The sequence below is a fragment of the Anolis carolinensis genome, chromosome 4, assembly GCF_035594765.1.
Source record: "Anolis carolinensis isolate JA03-04 chromosome 4, rAnoCar3.1.pri, whole genome shotgun sequence".
NCBI classification, from domain to species: Eukaryota; Metazoa; Chordata; class Lepidosauria; order Squamata; family Dactyloidae; genus Anolis; species Anolis carolinensis.
The window spans coordinates 141,616,376-141,637,384 of record NC_085844.1 but is presented as its reverse complement, the minus strand read 5'-3'; the positions used below and the strand labels follow the sequence as shown (position 1 = coordinate 141,637,384).

Sequence of the window (21,009 nt, the reverse complement as noted above, 5' to 3'; positions counted from 1 at the left end):
GTTAGAAAGCCCTCATTAACTGTGAGTGGGTTCCCACGAACATACTGAGGTTGTCACTTAAAATATTGTCCAGAGTCTTTTTGAGGATGTTCATATATTCACACCACAATTATGGTGCTATGCAGACAGTAAATCCTGACCTAATCTTTATAGAGAAGCAGCCATTGTGATCATCTGGGGCCTCCATTGTGACAGAGACAGAGTGTGAAGAACTATGAACGTCTAAGGTTCTTTCAGGCAGGGGGGAATCTTCTTTTTATCTCACCGCTGCCACCAATTTGTAAAGGAGCTATTTATGATTGCCACCAATTGTAAAGAATGCAACCACCAGAGACTCAGGGAGGAGACCTTTTACTTTTTTTCCCTTCTTATTCTTATTCACTATAAATGGTAATGCAACTTGGTTTATAATATATTTGACAGAGGCTTTGATGTTGGAAAAACAAGAACAAGTTTATTCAGGCACAGAGCTTAGTGGTTACAATGTTGTTACTCAGAGAAATTTTATTTAACATTTACAATACTAGAATGAGATGAGTCAAACTCTCTAAAGTGTCACTTCTTTCTCTGCTACTTTTAAACCGCAGTCACCCCTGTGATATACGATCACAGATTCTCTGTTCCTTACCAGGACACAGACTACATTAAATAGGTCACCAAACTTATTTTAAACTGACTCAAAAGGAACAATTGAGTCCCCTTGATCCCATCAACCTAGGATCAATCTTCCCTGTGCCTCATCAGAGCACAGACTGACTCTCTTTTTTAAACTCTGCACTTCTTCAACAAAATGGCAGTTGTATCCGCCTACTTCTCCATGGCAACCAGCCTCTGAGTGCTGAGAGGCAATAACTGTAATAATTACCCTTTTAAAACACAAACACACAATTAAACATAACATCTGTATACCAAAAATTCGTACTTCATTAAACGGAGTTCTCCCTTCAGTGGAGGATCACTTGCACAAGGTGAGTGGGAACATCAAGCAGTTGCTTCCTGATCAACCTGGAAACCGATTCCCATAGAACACAGTGGCTACTGCCCAGTATATATGGACCAAGAGGCTTTCATGGTTCTTATGCAGCCCCTACACTAGGGAATACATAGGGACCATGAATACAAAACAATTACAATTATGTAATTCTATGGTACATATTTGTAACTACCCAACATTATTCCTACCATAGAGTCCTTCTATTGTGATTGTCTACTGCTACTCCATACTAGAGAATAATTGAGGAGTATGTGGATATTGTGGTCTCATATGATGTGTTTCTATAAACACATCAATAGAGGAAGATGGTTGTTTCCACAGCAACCCTATGCCATAACACATGCTTTTGTCATAGAAGGAAAAAAATTGTAGACTGTCATGCATACATTTTGTAGCTCTTAACCTACTGGAGTGTGGCCAATAAAAAAGAACAGGTAGTGATGCTACTATAAGCAAAAAGGGGAAATGCAAGAATTGCAATATCATTGACCTATAAATTGTAATAGAGTGCAGCATTTGACTGGATTTCTTTGTATCATTCACTGGAAAATGAGAGATAAACAAAAGGGGGGCAAAGGTCGGAAAAACAATGACATTTCAAGCTCTCTCAAATACATTATCAAACGTTTTCCCCTTTCAGGCTCAATTCGTCACATTTGAGCTATTTACATCAACTTGCTAAGAATCAAATGTATAGATAAAAGGTTAAAACATTTGAGTATGTAATCTATTTAACCGAGTCTCAATATTTAAGATTGTATTGCTGAGAAGGAAGGAGGGGAGAGAAAGATGAGACTTTGATTTTCTCTAATTTGTCATACTTTTCAGGAGCATTTGAATGACTGTATCAAGAAGGTCTCCGCATTTGGCAAAAATAAATAAATAGCAAATTAACTTTTTTCACTGTGCATATAACTTGTAGGGTGTTGATGAAACCATAGTCGAGATCTGATATGCTCACTGGCAGAAAACCTCTGCCAACATTTTGCCACAATGTTTTCCATTATACCCCTGTACTCAAACTCAACGAACATTGGTGAGCTACAGTTGTAACTCAGCCATGTTTCGCCCACAGTTTTTCAGCCAGGAAGAAAGAGGAGTGACAGCTGCAAAGTACATCAGGATTATGTTCAGATTTCCTCATGTCTTCCTGACCATCAATTGACTATGGAGGTACACTGGATGCTATATGTGGAGATCATTGCTAGCCACAACAATGTTAAACATACACTGAGAATGGCTTATCTGATTGTGTTTTCTATTCTGTGTAAGTGTACAGGTCACAATTCTGCATTGTACCTTTATGTAAGCTTAGCCACACAAAAGATGCTCTACAGAACACTCCTGGTGAATTGCAGTGATGCATATCAGAGCACCAGCAAGAGGGTCTGTTTGCACATTTAATTCTACTGATACACATCAGAAGCTCAAGTCATTGTCCAGATAGGCATCAAGACTGCCTAAGATGTGCCAGCTCCCATGAGGAGTGCTCTAATGTGCAATGGTTGCTTTTCTGGCTTGCATACACAGTAAAATCACAACAACACCTTGCTGAATGCAGACACTGCAAAACCGCTCAGTTCTATTTCCTGTAGACATAAGCCCACTTACACAGATGCAAATTTCAAACTATATTCAAGTCATTTTTTAAAAAGTACTCACATTGGCAGAACATAAGGTAATTTCCACTAAGTACTTTTTAAAGGTGACCTTCTAAGCTCAGCACAGGAGCCAAAAGTTACAACCCCCATATCATTTTCTGTGACTCCCGGAATCTGACCCAACATCAATCTTTTAAACAACCATTTAGTTAACCACAATTTTATTAATTAAACTGTTGTGTTTGCAGTGGTTGATTAATTGTTTAATTTCTAACATCTATGTTTATTCAGTCTGTGTTCAGTCTTAACCATCCAAGCTCACAATAGAACCATTCACACTGTCTTGTTTTTTTGGGAAACTCTTGGTGATAATACAGTATGAGTGGGCACAGGATGACAACTGGAATGATAATAATGACGAGGATACTTTATCATGAGCATCCGCTATGCAGGCTCTGTTGCAGAGTTACAGGAAAGTATTAGAGGAATTGTCTAGGTTTTTGAAATTTGGTACCACAAATAAATGGGATAACAACACCAACCTACCTTTCCCTCTTAATCCAAAGAAGCTTTTATATGTTTTCATTGATTGGTGCTGGTAATGGACTGGATTAAGAAAAGCTGAAAGTAAATCCAGACAAGGCAGAGGTACTTCTTCTCACTAAAATATCAGATAAGAATACCAGAGAGCGGCCTATTGGGATGGGGTCACTGTCTCATTAAACTTATGGTTCACACTTTGGAAATGTTCCTAATTGCTCAATGTTTCAATTTTGTTCAAGTTGAGCCTAGTATATCAATTAGGCCCATATGTGAAGTGTGACATCTAGGTCATAGTGGCACATGCTGCTCTCACATCAGATTACAGGGGATATGGTCCTCGCCAGACCGTGGTTATGTGAATCCATGGATATGTCCAAACAGCATTAAATCGCCTCTTCCAATTCCAGCATATCACAGAGTTGCATTGGAAGATGTTTCTATTCTTGGTAAGGATTTACTAGGTCTTCCAACTCAATTCTATAGTAATTTCCAGGGGAAGTATACAATAGAATCATCTGGATGATCTAGCAAATTCATAGAAAGACTATTGTTCACTTCAGTACAGGTCAGTGAAATTACAGATATGAGTCCCATGGTTATGGAGTTTGAATATTGCAGTACGTTAGACAGACGATGGGGGCTGCCTTGAAGAGATTTCAGAATGTCAGTTGTTTCAGAACAATGCATTCAAGGTGTTGGCCAGACCTATTTACAGCAAATATGTGATTCCCTGGATCAAATTGTTAACACTGGCTGTTTCCAAGCTTTTCCTCAGCATAAATGAAAGTCCTGGTGATTACCTATGTTATCATAATGGTTTTAGGACCAGGTTACGCAAAAGACCACCTGCTCCCTTGTAAATCTGCCTAAGTGTTGAAATCTTCCAGAGAGGCTCTTTTGTCTGTCCTGCTAAAGTCTGATCTGTGTTTGACAGGAATACAAGAATGGCTTGCCCCCAGGCTGCAGGACTCATCGACGGAAACCTGCCCAGCCTCCTTGTCCATGGACTTCCACCAAGCAGAACAATTCCTGTTAATAGAGATGATTGATCATTCAGCTCAATTATTTCCTCTATTAATCTGTATTTAACCTGTATTTTACTTTAACAATGTTATAATTGCCTACCATCTTTATATGTTGTGGTTTAGTTTTTAAATGGCTATATTGTTTATTACGTTACTGTTTTATTGCGGAATTTACTGCTGCTACTTCTGGGAATATTTTTTTAATGGAAAGGTGAAATAAGGGGTGGGGACGAAAAACAGAGAGACTTTCCTGATGGTGACTTCTTTCTTTCTGTTTTCTCCCTTGGACAGGTAAGGCTGACATCCTGTGGCAGCGAGAAACATTACAGTCTATTAACCAAACATCTGCATGCCCTCTCAAATGCGAGTGAGCATGCTAATGACTGCATTATCATTTAAACAAAACACAAAACAGTCTGGAGCAGTGTAAGATGCAATTATTTCCCCTAATTAGATCTGGTGCTGGTTTCAGTCCTGGATGCTGATGAGACAAGTAGAAGAGTAATTGGGAAGATTAAAATGCAGCTACGACTGAATAATCTGCCTCTTTGGCTAACTAGATCATTTTGGAGCATCCGGCAACAAGCATTATAGAGGGAAGAGGAGAAGTCGTATGCTAAATCAAGGTGTGTGGTAAAGGACAAGCACTTTTTGTGAAGGAGATCATTTTAGCAAGTACTGTTTGATATATCACTGTAGGGAAGAGAAGCATTCAGGGAGACAGTACTGTCAAAAGGGGGCTTGGGGGACTTGAACCACTCCAGGTGATACCATCAGAGGAAAGACCGTAATGTCTAAAAATTTTGTGCAGTGTTTCAGCAGAAATTGGTTATATATTTTTATTTAAAATATCCTGTAATTAGATGTAGCCATAATTTTTATGTATACTGCGTCAGTATATCTGCCGGTCTAAAATTTGCTGATCGTTTTAATGTGCATGTGCTCCAATCAAAATTATCATTATTATCCAATTATAATTACACTTTGAATCATGCTTTGAATGTGATTTTCCTGCTTCTTGGCAGGGGGTTGGACTGGATGGCCCGTGATTCAGTGTAATTCAGTCTGCACATGCTACAAATATCTGTTGTTGTTTTCATTGCTGCTTTTAAAAAATAGTTGATTTTCCCAAATTTACAGGTATTTTGGCTATAATAATATGCTGTGGTATGTTAGGATAGAATGCCCATGTGGGGTGACACCAAACCTAATCATACCAAGCTGCACAGGAGATTTTGAAAAAAAATTATATCTTGGTGTCATCATTATCATCACTAACACCTTAAATGAATTGCAATTTTAAAATCTGCATTCTATTGGTATCATTTTAAAAAAAACAACCATTTTTTGTACTATATAATTTGGTTTTGGATGTGTTGTACCACCGCCTTAAGCAGTTGTACACATAGAGCTGCTTTCACAGTGTACAATGTGTACAATATTAAAGGTAACAAATAAATAAATAATATTTTGCAACCACTATTTCCCTTCACACCTAGAAATGATGATGATGATTTTGCAGTCAAAATTATATATCTATAATCAATTGATTACTTATATATGTGCAGAAGGGCAGGCAGGCAGGCAGGTAGACAGATACATATTTCTTGGTAAAGATATACTATAATCAGTAAAATGTGAACTGACAAAGTTACCAAGATTTTTTTTTATTTCCCAAATAACTTCTGAAATAGACAGCAGGCTAGGAGAAGGGAGCGTGTGATTTCACAAATAAGGGTATGATTTAGGATGATCTGCAAGACACTGCATGTCTTCTTGTTCCCAATCTATTTGTAAATATAATTGGCTCTCATTGGGCTCAGATATAATCAAACTATTTTCTGATATCTTAGGGCAAGAAGTTCCACTAGGCCCAGTTACAAGTAGAGCAGTAGACTATAGACTATACTACTTCACATTAAGGTAGCAAAGCATGCATGTCTGGTTACTCCACACACCACAAACAGTGGACTCAATCCTATTGGGTGCTAGGGTAGACCACCACTGAATCGGTTGTATCCTGATGAGCAGAGATAAATATTACATTGTGTTACACTGTTTGTGATAACAGCAAAGAACATTAGATTTGAATCTTTGAATTAGCTGGCATCAGATTGTAGTGATTACTCAAAAAGACTTACTCTTGGAAATTTAATGAATACTTACATGCAATGTTAAATTTTGGGCATTTAAAAATGGTTTATAAATGTTTGCTACTTTAAAAATAATGTTATGTATGTGTTTATATTGATAAACTTTTATTACATTATACTTTAGGGTTGATATCTGGTTGGTTGGTTGCAATGGACTTTGAATGCGATTTCCTGCTTCTTAGCAGGGGGTTGGACTGGATGGCCCATGAGGTCTCTTCCAACTCTACTATTCTATGATTCTATGACCATGGTTGCTAGCAATGAAATATTTAGGATTGTTGTCAGATTTACTGGGTCTACTCTAGTTGAATTTCCCAATGGGATTTTGCCTACTACTGTCAATAAGTGGCATGTGAGCAGCATATACTACTGTAGGTGAGGAAAATTAGTCACAACTGATTGGCTGGCTAGCCTTCTGGCAATTTCATGGCAAAAATGATCATCACCTCTATGTTAAGTCACAATACAAAAGGAAAATGAATGGGGGGCACTCTGGTGGTTTTTTAAATGTAATTAAAGGAACGCAAACCAAATGAGTGAAATAGAATCAGGTATAGGCAAGAGGGAAGAAGGAGTGCATTGGAAGCCATCTTATTAGGACGATGGCCATGAAGCAAAGGCAGTTTAGCTCTTGAAGGCAGATAAAGTACCTGGATACAATGCAGGATTGATTCTTCAGATCTTGTTCAATCATACAAATCTTTGGAAAATATCTATAACATACTAAGTAATCCATTCTTTTTTCTCTGAGTGCCTATCTTTTCATTTCAATAGTCATTATAAGCTCAAGTGTGAAAACAGTTTTGTCATGAGGGAAAAAGGAAAATTTGAGTGCAGGGCAATGAATATGCAGATGGCATATGGAATCAGGGCTGAAGGAAATTTAGGCTACAATTAGTACTTAAACTGCCCAAAATGCCAGCACGTGCAACTCCTGACAGTTTGACAAAGATATGTGTAGCCTTGCCAATGCCAAGCAGGCAAATGTCATTTACCTCATTATTAGAAATCACCCTTAAGCCAACGTCGTAAGTCTTTTTGACAAGAGGAATGGTTGTGCTTCTGACAATGAATAATTTTCATTTATACTTAGTTTTTTTTAAAAAAGAGATAAGACTTTTTCAATTAAAGTAAGTGTGCCTAAATGAGACTCCAGATTATTAACTGAGACAATTATGCCTCTGTGCAGGTACCTGGGTTATCACTTCATGGCCTCCAAAGGATCATTATGAAAGCTGGAAGTTTGTTATATTTCATTGCTGGAGGGATGTTTATACCTGCTGTCTGCAATGTCTGTTGTGATTATGACTGCTGTATGAAGTACAAACTTAGGTCAGTGCCACTTGAACATCCTGCAGTCACTCTTGATCCTTTGAGTGTCCTATTAATTTGTTATCACTTCGCCTTTCTAACTTTTCTCCATGGAGTACTAGATGGCAAGCAAAGGCCATTCCATGCTCTCCTCAATAACACTAACAGGATGAGGGACAAGGTTTTTTTTAATGGATATATACTGTTTCAACTTAATACTGCAACATGTCTTGCTTCTGTGAAGGAGTCACAGGCACAGCATGACTATAATGTGACAGCTCCTCAAATGAGTCAACTCTCATATTAATCCATGACATTGAACAATAAAAAGGCAATCAATATTGGTGGAATCAGCCAAAGGTCAATGAGTTTCATGACCTATCATAATTGAAACCATTTTCTTGGTCAAATGTAACATATTGCTATGGCTAAGTATTGATATATGGATAAGTTAAGGCTGTTGTATAAACATAGCCATCCCTTGATAGTGATGACAGAAGGTGAGCTACCCTTGAGATCAAAGAAAATGGCAGAGATTATTATCTGAGGTACTGCTAACAAGGTTACTGGTGTTTAAAAATGGTGGAGCAGGAAAATAGGATTCTCCATTGACTCCTTGATTGTATTAGGTATGGATCTAGGCAGCACTTATATGTATAAATATAACTCAGCTTTACTACACACAATATAAATTGAGATTTCTGTTTTAAATGTTTTTAGAAATGTGTAATACATTATGAAAGGTAATATTAAAAAAACTCCATACACCAGCCATTAAACAAGAAATTGACCAGTTTATTAATATATTCACATATTTACAAAATATTACACATTAAAGTAGTGCCTCAGCCCACTGCTTGAGGACAAGGTCTGACGGAAAAAGGGGAAAATATATTGCAAGGAGAAAGAAGCAACGGCTCTGGCGTAATAAATCTTTGGCATTTAAAATATCACATGGTGCAGCATTTAACTTACTTAACACAAGGCATGAAACCAAGACAACACACAGCATGGTTCTCACCCAGATCTCTGTCCACATGCAGGGTTCCAGTTCACATAAGGGAGCCCAGTGTGAGCCTTCCCCAGAAAATGATCTACTGATGCATGGGGATTTGGATTGGATTTCCCAATCATAGTCCCAGAGATCCTGCCTAACCCTGACATGGCAGTAAAAGGTGGCTCAACCTTGGACTACTCTCTTTATTTCCTCCTATGCCCCATAGAGCAGGGAAAAAAACACTTTTTTAACATGTAGAAGGAGATGATGCGATGTGGGATCATTGTACATATAGAGCCCGTGAAAACAGCTGCTGAAAGTTACTTCTCTACTACAGATGTTCAACACAAACAGTGTCTCACGGTTACAAACCTTCATGCAACATTTTGAAAGGGGTGAAGTAGGATGCCTGAATAGCAATAGGAAGAGGGGAGGTATTAGGTATGGCTTGACTTCTCCAACTTCCATTAGCTCCTGAGTTGCAAAAATTAACAAACAGTGACTTTGAGTTATCTAAACTATTGATCAAAACGTTTTGCTGAAAGGCTACATTTCTTAATGGTTATTTGAAGTTCTGCTCACATTTAAACACTGATGAGACAGCACAATACATCTGACAGATCTAGAGACGAACCCAACCCATAAAAAACAGGCAATAAGTCCTGACAAAGGAATTTTGCCCACTAATATCAAGCCTACCAGACAAACGTAGTCATTACAGAAAAACCCCACAATGGAATCTTCCCTAAGACTAACATTTAAGGACAGACCATTTTATTAAATATGCACCTAGAACAACATACACATGCCCACGACTGTTTCTATCAAAATGATGTGATCAATAAATTTAATGTTTTTATTTTCAATAAAATCAAAGAGAATCACAAATCCAAACATGCCTATAGAAGACTGTTCCTGAGACCCGCTAGATTCCCTTCCTGTTTTTGTGAGATGTGAGCTTTAGACCGACAAGCTGCTTGCATACTCTTCTTCACTGCTGTTCAAACTCTTGTAAGAAGCTAATATTCTGTGATTCTGTAACATTGTTCAGTATGAAAAAATTGAGGAATGGAATATAAAGTCTCTTAGTGTCCCAGAGATTACAAGGTGCTTCCTAATTTGTCCTGATACTTTGAGAAAGTGAAAATTGCAGGTGAAATTATTTTTGGAAGTGCTTAAAAGAGTAATTGACTTCATTCAGTGATACAAGCCAGAGAAAATTACACTTCATTTCCAGTTAGATGTGCCTGTATCTGCAACATTAGTCATTTGAATTGCATTTTTTATTTAATGACATTACCTTGTTTAAATAACTACACAACATGACTTTATGCAACTAATGGTTCCACTGAGCTGCAAAGGCAACAGGGGACACAGCTTTCACATTAGAAGAAGTTTAGAAATGGCTGGGGAACTGAATAAAATAATGCTCAAGGCTATATATCGATGAAACCATAGCACATCTCCTAAACACACATTCTCCTATTCCTACTGTCCTGTAAGGAATAACCCATATCTGAGACCTTAAATTGTAAATATTTTTTCCCAGGACTCAATCCTATGCTCAGCAACAATTCATCTTTTTAAGGTGGTTCTTTCACAAATCCTTTTAGCAAAATTCTGAGACAAGCCAGTTAAAATTCTCCTTGAACAAACTCTATATTCCTCTGTATCCATACTTCGACACACAGAAATGACATGCAAAAATAATGTTGAGTTAAGCTTAGCCACAGAATTTTTTTAAAAAAAGATTGTAGCCGTGGTGAATGTGCAGTCATTGGCAAGGTTAATTAGTGCTGCTGGGGATTTCATGACAAATAATATTGGCCACATGACTGCTGGAATGCTCAAACACCCCGGTCCCCCAGGCAGTAGTAAGCAACAACAGAGAAAGCTCCTAATGTTAGGTAACAGGACAACCAAACAGGGAGGGAGTGAGAGGGAGAAAAGGGGGTTAGTAAAATGCTACCTATGCTTAGTATTCATTGCAGATGGAATGAAATGAAGCTTTTGTTAAAAAAAAGAAAAACAAGTCTGTTTTTAAGTGATATTTCAGGAAGGTGAGGTTAGAGTTTTGTACTGGTCCCCAGTGATGGCCTGTGGACAGGTTGCTTCTTTGCACAGCTCTGAGTGAGATATTAATCTGTCAACACAAACTTCTTCAGTAATCCCAGTGTTAAGACTTGAGGGTTTCGACAGACAGAAGCGCTGCAGTTCAAATACTTAAGGAGATGAATAATGCGCTGCAGATGGCTGGGTTTCATTGTCCCTGAAGTTTATCATCAAAAGTACCAACTTGATCTGCAAGTCATTCATCCTCTTCTACATAAGTCGATGGAAACCAACCCACCTAAGCAAGAAGAAGAAAAAAAAAAAAGATACATCATTATATTATACCCATATTCCTTTCACTCAGCAGGAGTCTCCATTCAAAGAGGGAATTATTAAGTATGCTGAAAAAGAAGACAACAACTGTGCTAATTTTTGTTACAGAACATACAGCAGCTCCCAAACAAATAGGTTCAAGTTAATGATCCAATTTGAAAAATAAGAACTTGATGTCTAATAGGAATAGCTGATGAGAGTCAGCATGGTGTAATACTATAAATGTCAGACTATGGCTGAATCTACACTGCCATATAATATAGTTTCAAAAGGCAGATTAACTGCATTCAACTGGATTATATGGCAGAGTCATATAACCCAGTTTAATGCAGTTAATATGTATTCTGAAACTGCATTATATGGCAGTGTAGATCCAGCCTATGACTCTGGAGATCAGGGCTGGAATCCTTACTTACTCATGGAAAATCACTAGGTGACTTTGGGCAAGTCACACTCTTCCCGCCTTAGAGGAAGGCAAAGACAAAGCCTCTCTGATCAAATTTTTGCCAAGAAATCCCCATGATAGGTTCACATTCAGGTCATCATAAACCAGAAACAGCTAGAAGACTCCCAACAAGGGCTGTCAGACAAGTTTTAATTAAGAAAGCCAGAATATTTTAATATTTAACTAAGGCAGAGACAAAGGAAAAGTTAGATGGTGTTAGCTGAAACCAACTGTAGCTCTGCAAATTTGGTACTAGTACCACTTTAAATGGGGATTCACATTTTGTATTGCTTCTACATTCCACAAAACAAACAGACAGCCCTTCTTTCCCATAAATCAAACATTAAAGGGCAAGTTTGTCAAGTCTTCTCATGTAATTTTATGTGCCATGATTTTTTCTTCCCTTGGCACCATATAATCACAGGACCCTCATCCTGCAATGGAAGCATCAAGGAGCTCCTCTGCCAAAACCCAGGGCTATTTTAATAATTTTGGCCACAGTATATTCATTCTTCTTTTGTATATACTTTATGAAATGAGTTGTGACATATTGCCTTTACCCAGGCTGACTGCAAAACTCCAACTTCTAGGAAGTCTAACACACATCCTGCCATTGTTCCATCGATTGTTAGCTTCATGGATGATTTTTACTGGGTTTCACAGTGACACCATTAAAGGAGAACTTGTGGCTGGGTTGATGTGTAGGTTCCTTCCTGTGGTATGTGTGGCCTTACTTTAATTCAGACTTCATAGGGAGCCAGATAGGTTTAAAATAACAGGAACATAAGAGGAAATATATTAAATTTAATAATCTATTCTTTAGGCTCCCCAATACCATCAGTAGTTCTCCCGCCTTCCTTAAATCTAAAACTCTGTCTCTATTATCTCTATTAATTTCCTTTCTATGCCAGAGCAACATTCTCTAAGCCTCAGCTTCAAACCCTAATGGAAGGCCTCCAAAAGCAAACCACTGCCTTTTGATATATTCTGTTCCACCACAACCGTTTTTCACAGTCTCCCTGAACTACCTTGAAGCCAAGGCTACTTCATACCAGACCATTTCCAGATCCTATAAATGGGTTCTTTCTGACTCAATGCATAAAGTTGAACTACCCTGTACACTGATATATTGAGAAAACTGGAAGCAACTGGCAACTCTAAATGGCAACATACCCTTTGGCAGTATGCATCTAAAACACACCTTTAGATTGCTTGTACCAAATTATGCTGCAAATAGACAAAAACGCTAATGCAGGCAAACCTAACCCATATTTATTGCATTAGTTTCACCCTTTTTATGACTGGAGGAAACTTACCACAGATATCCATGCTTTTGCAATAACTTTGGATGCATCTACCCTATAGAAATATTGCAGTTTGTAACCACCTTGCTATGGAATCCCATGAGTTGTAGTTCAGCAAGAACCAGCATTCTTTGGCAGAGGAAGCTAAACTCCTTATAAAACTACAACTCCCAGCACTCCATGCTATTTATCCATGGCAGTTAAAGTCGTACTGAACAGCATTAATTCTACAGTGTAGATGCACCCTAAGACTGATTGCTCCAGTGTGCTTTGTGTGGGTTACCCTTAAGGACAGGAAAATCTTATAGCTGAAGCTGTTCATAGCATAGGGGCCCATGTGACTTTGAACCAAATATTCAAAGTCAGCTCATGTCCATTTCTGGAGCTTCAAGGCTGGTAAGGAGTTTTGCTTTCCACACTAACCAAAAGGCAATCTAGTGATCAGATCTGTCAAAGCCTGTCTTAGAGATGGCCTTCTCTGTGGATTCTGCTTCCAAGTGAGAATAGCAATCTAAGGTCCTCACCTCCTGAGCAGGGCAAAAGAATGGGAAATGGAGGGAACTGTCTTACTTTGCTCCCTACTGCCAAGGTCCTCGTTCTGGGATGGCCACCCATCTCAGGTCCTTTACTCGGCTTTCCCCGGTGGCAGACACAGGTTGTTGTTGTCATTATTGTTGTTGTTATTATAATTATATTTATTATATTTATTTATACCCTGCTTTAACTACCCAAAGGGGACTTAAAGCAGCTTGACATAAAAGCATTACTATACAATTTAAATTATACAAATATACAAACACTAAAACAAAATTAAATACAAAAATGCACCGTTAAAATCCATCACAACATATTCAAAATTCAAAAGGTTCAGATGTAAGTGCCGACATTTAGTTTTGTGTTAGATATATATGGAAAATTCAATACAATGTTTTTTAAAAGAGAAAGCGGGAAGTGAGAGTAGCAATTTTGTGGACTAGGAGTTTCACCCCACATGTTCAAGGTGAGTAATAATAATCTCCCTGCTAAGATATAGTGCCACCCTGGCCATATACAGTGATTTGAAGACTTAATAGTTTTTTTAAATGTGTAGAAAATCATTCAGGTTTTAAAAATTCTGTTCTAATTTTTGAAGTCTCTTTCTTTCATTGGTTAAGCACAACTCTGTTTTTTCTAGCTTGGTTAGACATGCTGCCCACCTACTCAGAATAAGCCTTATTGCACTCAGCCAGATTTAACTTCATAAACTAAAAGCACTAGGTCCTGTTTGCAGGCATACTTAGCAGGCTGACAATTTTACAAAGAAAAAGGTGTGGAAAACCTACCCTTCCATTCACTTCACCTCTCCACCAGCCATTGGCACTAATCTTAGTGTAAATTTTAACAACATCTCCTTTGAGTAGTGACAACTCACGCATGTCTCTTGCACAGAAGTCATAGCGGGCAATAGCTATACCAAGGACCTTGGGACTCAGCACTGAAGGAAAACAGAGGAGAGCAACATTATTAGAAGTATTCTAACTGCACATCCATTGACTAACATCAGCATTTTTTTTACTTTGCATATAATGGTACTACAAATGCAAGCAAAGGTATTCTTTAATGTAGAAATGCAAGCTGGCTTTTTGAAAAATTGCAAAGGAAACACATGAGATTCACTAACTGTTATATATTCTTGAATGGATTACTTTTTCCAATAGTAAAACCTAGAAATACCGATTTTTGAAAAAAGTAGACATTTTCATCAATACACATGACAATACTGGCTGTGATCCAAAAAGCTAAAACAAATCAGGAGACAATGCTAATGTCCAGATGCTAATAGGTAGTCACTTGCTTTATTTGTTTTGTAAAAACACCATGCTTTTTAGCCATGTATAGAGTTGGTTTTTCTCAGGTGCTACACTAAAAATACAAATATAATTTTGTTTAATACAAATGTCTCATGAAAGGGTAGGTGCTTCTTTAGTTAAATATTTAGTAGACGTGTTTGACTAAGGAACAATCCATATCAGATATGCATTTTGGGGTTTCTGGGGAAAGTCCTCAATCACAATATTCCTTAAAAAAAGGAGAGTGATTTTAAAATTAAAGGTCTAAATGAAAATTTGAATTTAAAATCCTCAATCTAAAGAGCAATGGGGAAAATATGACAAGTACACTGAGGCAATATTTAGAATAATTGCAGCAGATATCTTTGAGACCAGTTTCAGAGAAACCATTGTTTTCCCTTTTTCAACTTTACCTATTTGAGTATAAATATACAGGGATGATAGTAATAGGCCATTTCCTTAGACCAGTGGTTCCCAACCTGTGGGTCGTGGCCCAGCAGTAGGCCGCAAGAATGAAAATCCGGTCCGCGAACCTCCTTCCTCTTTATTTATTTTATTTTATTTTATTAATTTGATTTCTGCTCCTTTCCATAGAGCCGGCCATTGCATTGGATAGACCACATCAGCTCTAGATTATTAAATATGGTTTTCTGTGGGCAAGCAGATGGCAACTACTGGATGGCATAAGTTCTGTATCAGAAACTATAGCTGATGTAGTCTATCCAATGCAATTTTCTGAATCAGCACCGTAAATAACCAAACCAAATCTAAAGTTGACCAAAAACTGATTTGTAACCCTTTTGGTATTAATGCTAGAGAGTGGGCCCTGGTAAAAGTGGGCTCTGGTAAAAAAAAAGGTTGGGAACCACTGCCTTAGAGAGTGAATTAAATTTCTGTGTAGCTCCCTTATATTATTTTTAAATCCAGCTCTGTTTCTCATCACTTAATTCTAAAACTTTGTTTAGGGTAGTTTTTGCTTCTGCACTGCTCCCATAGGCAATGCAATGTGTTCCCAGTAAGCCAGAAGTTACATCCAGATTCATTTGCGGCCAAACATTGCCAATGAGCACAGACCAGAAATAGCAAACACACCATATCTAAGGCTGTTTTGGCTGTTTGCGCTACATTAGGATTTTTGAAAACTAAAATATTAAAATGGGGGGGGGGGTCTAACAGACTGTTGGAATGGGTCTGGGAACCATAGGCACTCTATGGGGCAGATTTTATCCATCCCTGGTTTAGAGATTATCACTTGTTCCATTTTTCCCAGTTCATATCTGGCTCCTGTTGCCAACACCAGAAGATATTTTGTTTCTTGTAAAGGTCAAACAGGTCCCATCAGAAAGAGCTTTCATCAAGGCATGAAGAACAGGGCTTCATTGTGCACGTGAATGGGATATTAGTAGTCATGAGAGAGATTATGAATCAGCCTAGATTGTAAAGGAATGACAGAAGACACACTATTATAGTCATCTTTGATGTGACAGCATTTTCAAAGAACAGGCCAAAGAACAGACTCTGAACTCTGCTGAGGAATCAAAAATCATGGATAGCATTATCAACATTGCAGTTTTGGGGTTAACTGCCATGCCCTCTTATGATGGCGGGGATTATCCCATAAATAGTCTTGACACCAAAAGTTGGGCCAATTACTGCTGGAGGTGAAATAACATTTAAGAAGCAGCTATTGTTCTCTTGCATCAGCTTTTTCCATTTCTTTTATTTATGGATATATGAGTTATCGGTCAAAATGCCAGAACTGCGATGGAAGAGTTGAGAAACAATGCAATATAAATAAAACAGGTAAAGCAAATATCAAGAAGGAAAGCAATAAAAGAAATATAAAACTTGTGAAAACTAATACAAAACAGAACATATCTAAAAACAGGCATAACGGGGGGTGCATTTGGAAACCATACATACACTGTACAAATACAAGTACTCCTTTTGTAAATTCCTCTGCTTAATTTCAAGTTACCTGTTATTTAAAAAAATAGTTTCTTGTATTTAAGAAATTTAAAAGGGTTGTCTGAAATCTGAAACAAACACACCTTAACAAGAACCACTGCTAAGAGAAGCCCTGCACAACATATGGCTCATAAGCTGGATGCAGCCTACAAAGGGCTTCCCTGCAGCCCACAAAAGGAGTTCCCTGTGGCTGGTCTTTTACAATTGTCAACTTGTGCAGGCTTGGCAAACGACTTCAACAGACTTCAAAGAATCGTTGGCATGTTTCACTTTGCCGCCCCTTTAAGCACAGAGCACGCCGACTCCCATTACAGAACACACTACTACTCTGGCGTGGCTTTGTACTTAAAGGGGCAGCAAAGAGGAGCACTGTTGTAGCCTGGTCAGATTCTGAGTGCTGAGAAGATGAGGATGCTGGGATAGATTAGGAGGCCCCAGAGGAGGATAGAAGTGGCTTGGAGAGTTGTTTTGAAATCTCCTGGCAGTTCCCATGAGACTGGAGAAAGCAATATCCGTTCTCATGAGAATCTACCAGAAGTGCAGGCTGAGAGAAATGTGGGAGACAAATGTTTGTCCAAATCAAGGCGCTTGGAACTACGGAGGCAGAGTATATAACAGAGACAGACTCACTTTTTCCAGAGGCTTGGAGATAAGAAGAGGAAAATCAGGTATTTGAGGAATTATGTAATGGGAGGGATTGAGGCCTTTTAAGTTTTCTGCTGGTACAATCCTTTGTGAGAGCAATGTTGTATTAAGGTGAACAGCTCTCGGTTCCTGGTCCTACATATTTGGATTTATGTATTCAAGTTTCTAAGTTTTGTTTCTGTTTCTAGTTTCATTTGTGGCACAGGTTGCCTGCCTCGGATACATGATATCATGTTTATGGATATATCTGCAGATTGACTCGTGAAGATTGTATTTGAAAGTATTTTGGAATCTTGGCTATTTTGGAAATAACTTTTTGAACTTTGATTCTCCTTCTTAGATTTGCTTATTTTTATATACTCTTCTCTTAATAAACTTTTACTTACTGGATTACCTGCACAGAGTGTGGTTTGTGGTAAAAAGATGTTTCAGGGCTTTAGTGCAACAAGCATGCTGACACCCTGGCAACACTGGAGTGTGTGTGTGTGTGTGTGTGTGTGACGTTTCTCCCTGTGGGATTTCCCGGCCAGCAAACTGGGTGATGCAGTGCATAGGGCAACAGGTTCCCCACATCCCCTGACAGCGGTCGCTAGAGTATTCAATCAGGACTTGTAAGATCAAAGTGTCCACTGAGTTCTGAGTTTTTCTAGGTGACTTTGAACTTATCTATTTATTCCCTCTGATCCACTTTTTTTCTTAAGGTTGTTGTGAAAAGGAATTAGGAGCTCAGGCAAGACAAAGAAACCCATGACCATTCCTACCTAAACACTGGAGCTAGATGTAACTTTTTCAGATAGTCATGAAAAGATGCAAAGATAGGATCAAAATCAGGGAAATTAGGAATGGTGGTGATGATGATAATGCTGGTAGTGATATTAAGGTTATATTTACTACAGCAAAGCTATCCCCATGCAAAAATCGTAGGCATTCTAATCCTGCCTCACTCGTTCTTCATTCAATATGCCTTCAGAGACAGCAAAAATAGCTCTTCCCAATTTAAAGCCAGGATATATATAAGAATGCCATCCAAATGAGAAAAATATATAGACAGCTATGATAAAGATCACCATTTACGTTCCAAAATTGCTGCACATGCTTTTGTGTCAAATTTTATTGTAGACTCATGTGGTACCAAAAGGCAATATTTTACACATTGTGATAGCTTTCCCATAACAGGAGCAGACACTATGCTTTGAAAAAATAATAACTATACACACTTCAGTGACCAAAATTGAAATGCCTAAGATCAAATCATCACATGAAAAATGAAAATCCCTTATTTTTGTCACTATAGTGCCTAATGCATAATCCTATTAAGCAGCTAGTAATATAAATATGCTTATCGGAGTACAAAATATTGGGAGACGAAGGGAATGAATAGAGAGTAAATTTGCTATTTGATATCGGATTACATTCCAGTATGTAAATACTGTCTACCAATGGCCAGAACTGCACATAAAACAAGCCTTTCTGCCAAAGGTGTCAAAACCCACAAATGTCGCTGTGAGTTTTTCAGGCTGTACGGCCATGTTCCAGCTGCATTATCTCTTGACATTTCACCTGAATCTGTGGCTGGCATCTTCAGAGTTTCTGTTGGCAGTGGAGCAAGTGGAGTGTATATATATCTGTCAAATGTCTTGGGTGGGAGAAAGAACTCTTGTCTGTTTCAAGCAAGTGTAAATGCAGTAATTAGCAAGCTTGTATAGCACAGAGTAGCCATGAAGCGGCAAAGTCAATCATTGAGTGTGTCTGCATAGAGGTAGCCTAGAGGCATCCTCTGTTTGGGAAGTGTTCCCCTTTTATCTCGTGAAGAAGGGTGCACCTACTAAGGCAGGAAAAAAGCATCAAGTGTCAAAAAATGGGAACAACAGGCATGTGTATTTTATATGATGTTTTATGATGATTATGTGTTTTAGCTATGTTGTAACCCACCTAGAGCCACGAGGTGAGTCAAGACTCACCTGTATATATATTTATTTATTTACAGTATTTATATTCCGCCTTTCTCACCTTGAAGGGGGCTCAGGGCTGATCACAATGTACACATACTTGGCAAACATTCAATGCCATATTTACATAGAGACAGAGACATAGAGGCAATTTAACATTCTCCAGCTTCCAGCTTACTGAGGGTATGCTCGATTCCGGCCATAGGGAAAGCAGCTGCTTCATCATCCACGGTGACACTGAGTCCTTTATGGCTACTTCCTCATTCCAAATGCTGCTAGATGATTTTTATGGTGTCGTAAATTAGTTAAATTAGCCTCCACACATAAGCGGTACCTAAATTTCCTACTTGATAGATGCAACTATCTTTTGGGTTGATTAGGTCAACAACTAGCAGGACTATTTTTTTAATGGTCAGGTGCTCACTCCGTCACGGGCTGGATTCAAACTCATGACCTCTTGGTTATAGTGATTTATTGCATTAGGCTACTAACCAGCTGCACCACAACCCAGCCTTTTATTATACAGTAGAGTCCCACTTATCCAAGCTAAACGGGCCAGCAGAACCTTGGATAAGCGAATATCTTGGATAATAAGGAGGGATTAAGGAAAAGCCTATTAGACATCAAATTAGGCTATGATTTTACAAATTAAGCACCAAAACATCATGCTATACAACAAATTTGACAGAAAAGGTAGTTCAATATGCAGTAATGTTATGTTGTAATTACTGTATTTACGAATTTAGCACCAAAATATCATGATATATTGAAAATATTGACTACAAAAATGCCTTGGATAATCCAGAACCTTGGATAAGCGAGTCTTGGATAAGTGAGACTCTACTGTATATACAGAGCCTCAGCAACAAGAATGCCTATGCTCATATTGAGAATATAATTTTATTTGAGCGATTCAGCCTCCTATTTCACACTATTGCCAGTGAGATAGTTCTAAGAAGACCGTGTTCAATCTCTCAGAAATATACTGGCCATGCACATTTAATTAAGATGGCAGACGGTCTAATCCATGAATTCATTAAATACTCTTCTACTGTTACTGGTTACTGGACAGAAGAACATCGATTTCTTCACAGATTTCCTTCCATGTATACAGAGGAGCTCTTCTAGTGTGTGAAAAGGACAGGCCCATCAGTAGGCTTTGGCACATTAAGTGGAGTGGGAAAAACAACGCCGCCGCCCAAGGATAAGTCAACCAGGTTTTTCATTTCGGTTTTTTAAGAATTAAAATTTCTAGACTTATGCAGTATATACAGCAGGATATCCAGTGGGTTGAGATCTCCAGTATCCTTCCACCTTGCCATGATGGAGTATTGTTGGAACTAATTTTAAAAAATGGCAGGAACAAAGGTATATCAGTTTGGCCTCTCCTCTATCTCCGGCCTCAGTCAATGCGGGCTTTGCGACATCCTCCTCTGCCTACTTAACAATGTGTTGGCTGAGTAACTATTTTTTTTAACCTACAGTTACTCAGTTTCATTGGTATACATAAGTTTTACAATAATTATGAAAAAAAGGAATTAATGTGGCACTTTAATTGTACAATATGCTCCATATGAATTTGAACTGTGGTTAATTAGTTAATTCTGGTTAGTTTCCTTGTAGTCTCACAATTATTTGATATTTGTTCCAGTTTCCCTAATAATTTGCACAAGTTACACAGTATTTCTATTGATGTAACTACAGTAGGATCTCACTTATCCAACGTTCTGGATTATCCAACACATTTTTGCAGTCAATGTTTTAAATGCATTGTGATATTCTGGTGCTAAATTTGTAAATACAGTAATTACTACATAGCATTAATGTGTAATGAACTACTTTTTCTGTCAAATTTGTTGT

At 38.1% G+C, this 21,009-nt stretch overlaps 1 protein-coding gene and 1 long non-coding RNA gene across 5 annotated transcripts in view; one reads left to right on the top strand and one right to left on the bottom strand.

Moving 5' to 3' along the window:
- The first annotated feature begins 2,105 nt into the window (after positions 1-2,105).
- On the top strand, positions 2,106-7,664 carry LOC134298284 (uncharacterized). Of its 2 annotated transcripts, XR_010005288.1 has the most exons (3): positions 2,106-3,584; positions 4,455-4,789; positions 7,506-7,664. It is a non-coding gene; the product is annotated as an uncharacterized LOC134298284 (long non-coding RNA). The 2 variants fall into 2 exon arrangements; XR_010005287.1 differs by lacking the exon at positions 2,106-3,584 and having other exon boundaries at positions 3,969-4,789.
- Positions 7,665-8,401: 737 nt separating this feature from the next.
- Positions 8,402-21,009, bottom strand: part of vav3 (vav guanine nucleotide exchange factor 3) — a 218,550-nt gene continuing 205,942 nt past the window's right edge. For all 3 annotated transcript variants that reach the window (XM_008109114.3, XM_062977938.1, XM_003220077.4), the window contains 2 exons: positions 14,081-14,232; positions 8,402-10,974 (listed from right to left, as the gene is read on the bottom strand). In XM_008109114.3, the coding sequence (XP_008107321.1) occupies positions 10,933-10,974; positions 14,081-14,232 (194 nt within the window). In that variant the 3' untranslated portion in view covers positions 8,402-10,932. The remainder of the gene's footprint in view (positions 10,975-14,080; positions 14,233-21,009) is intronic.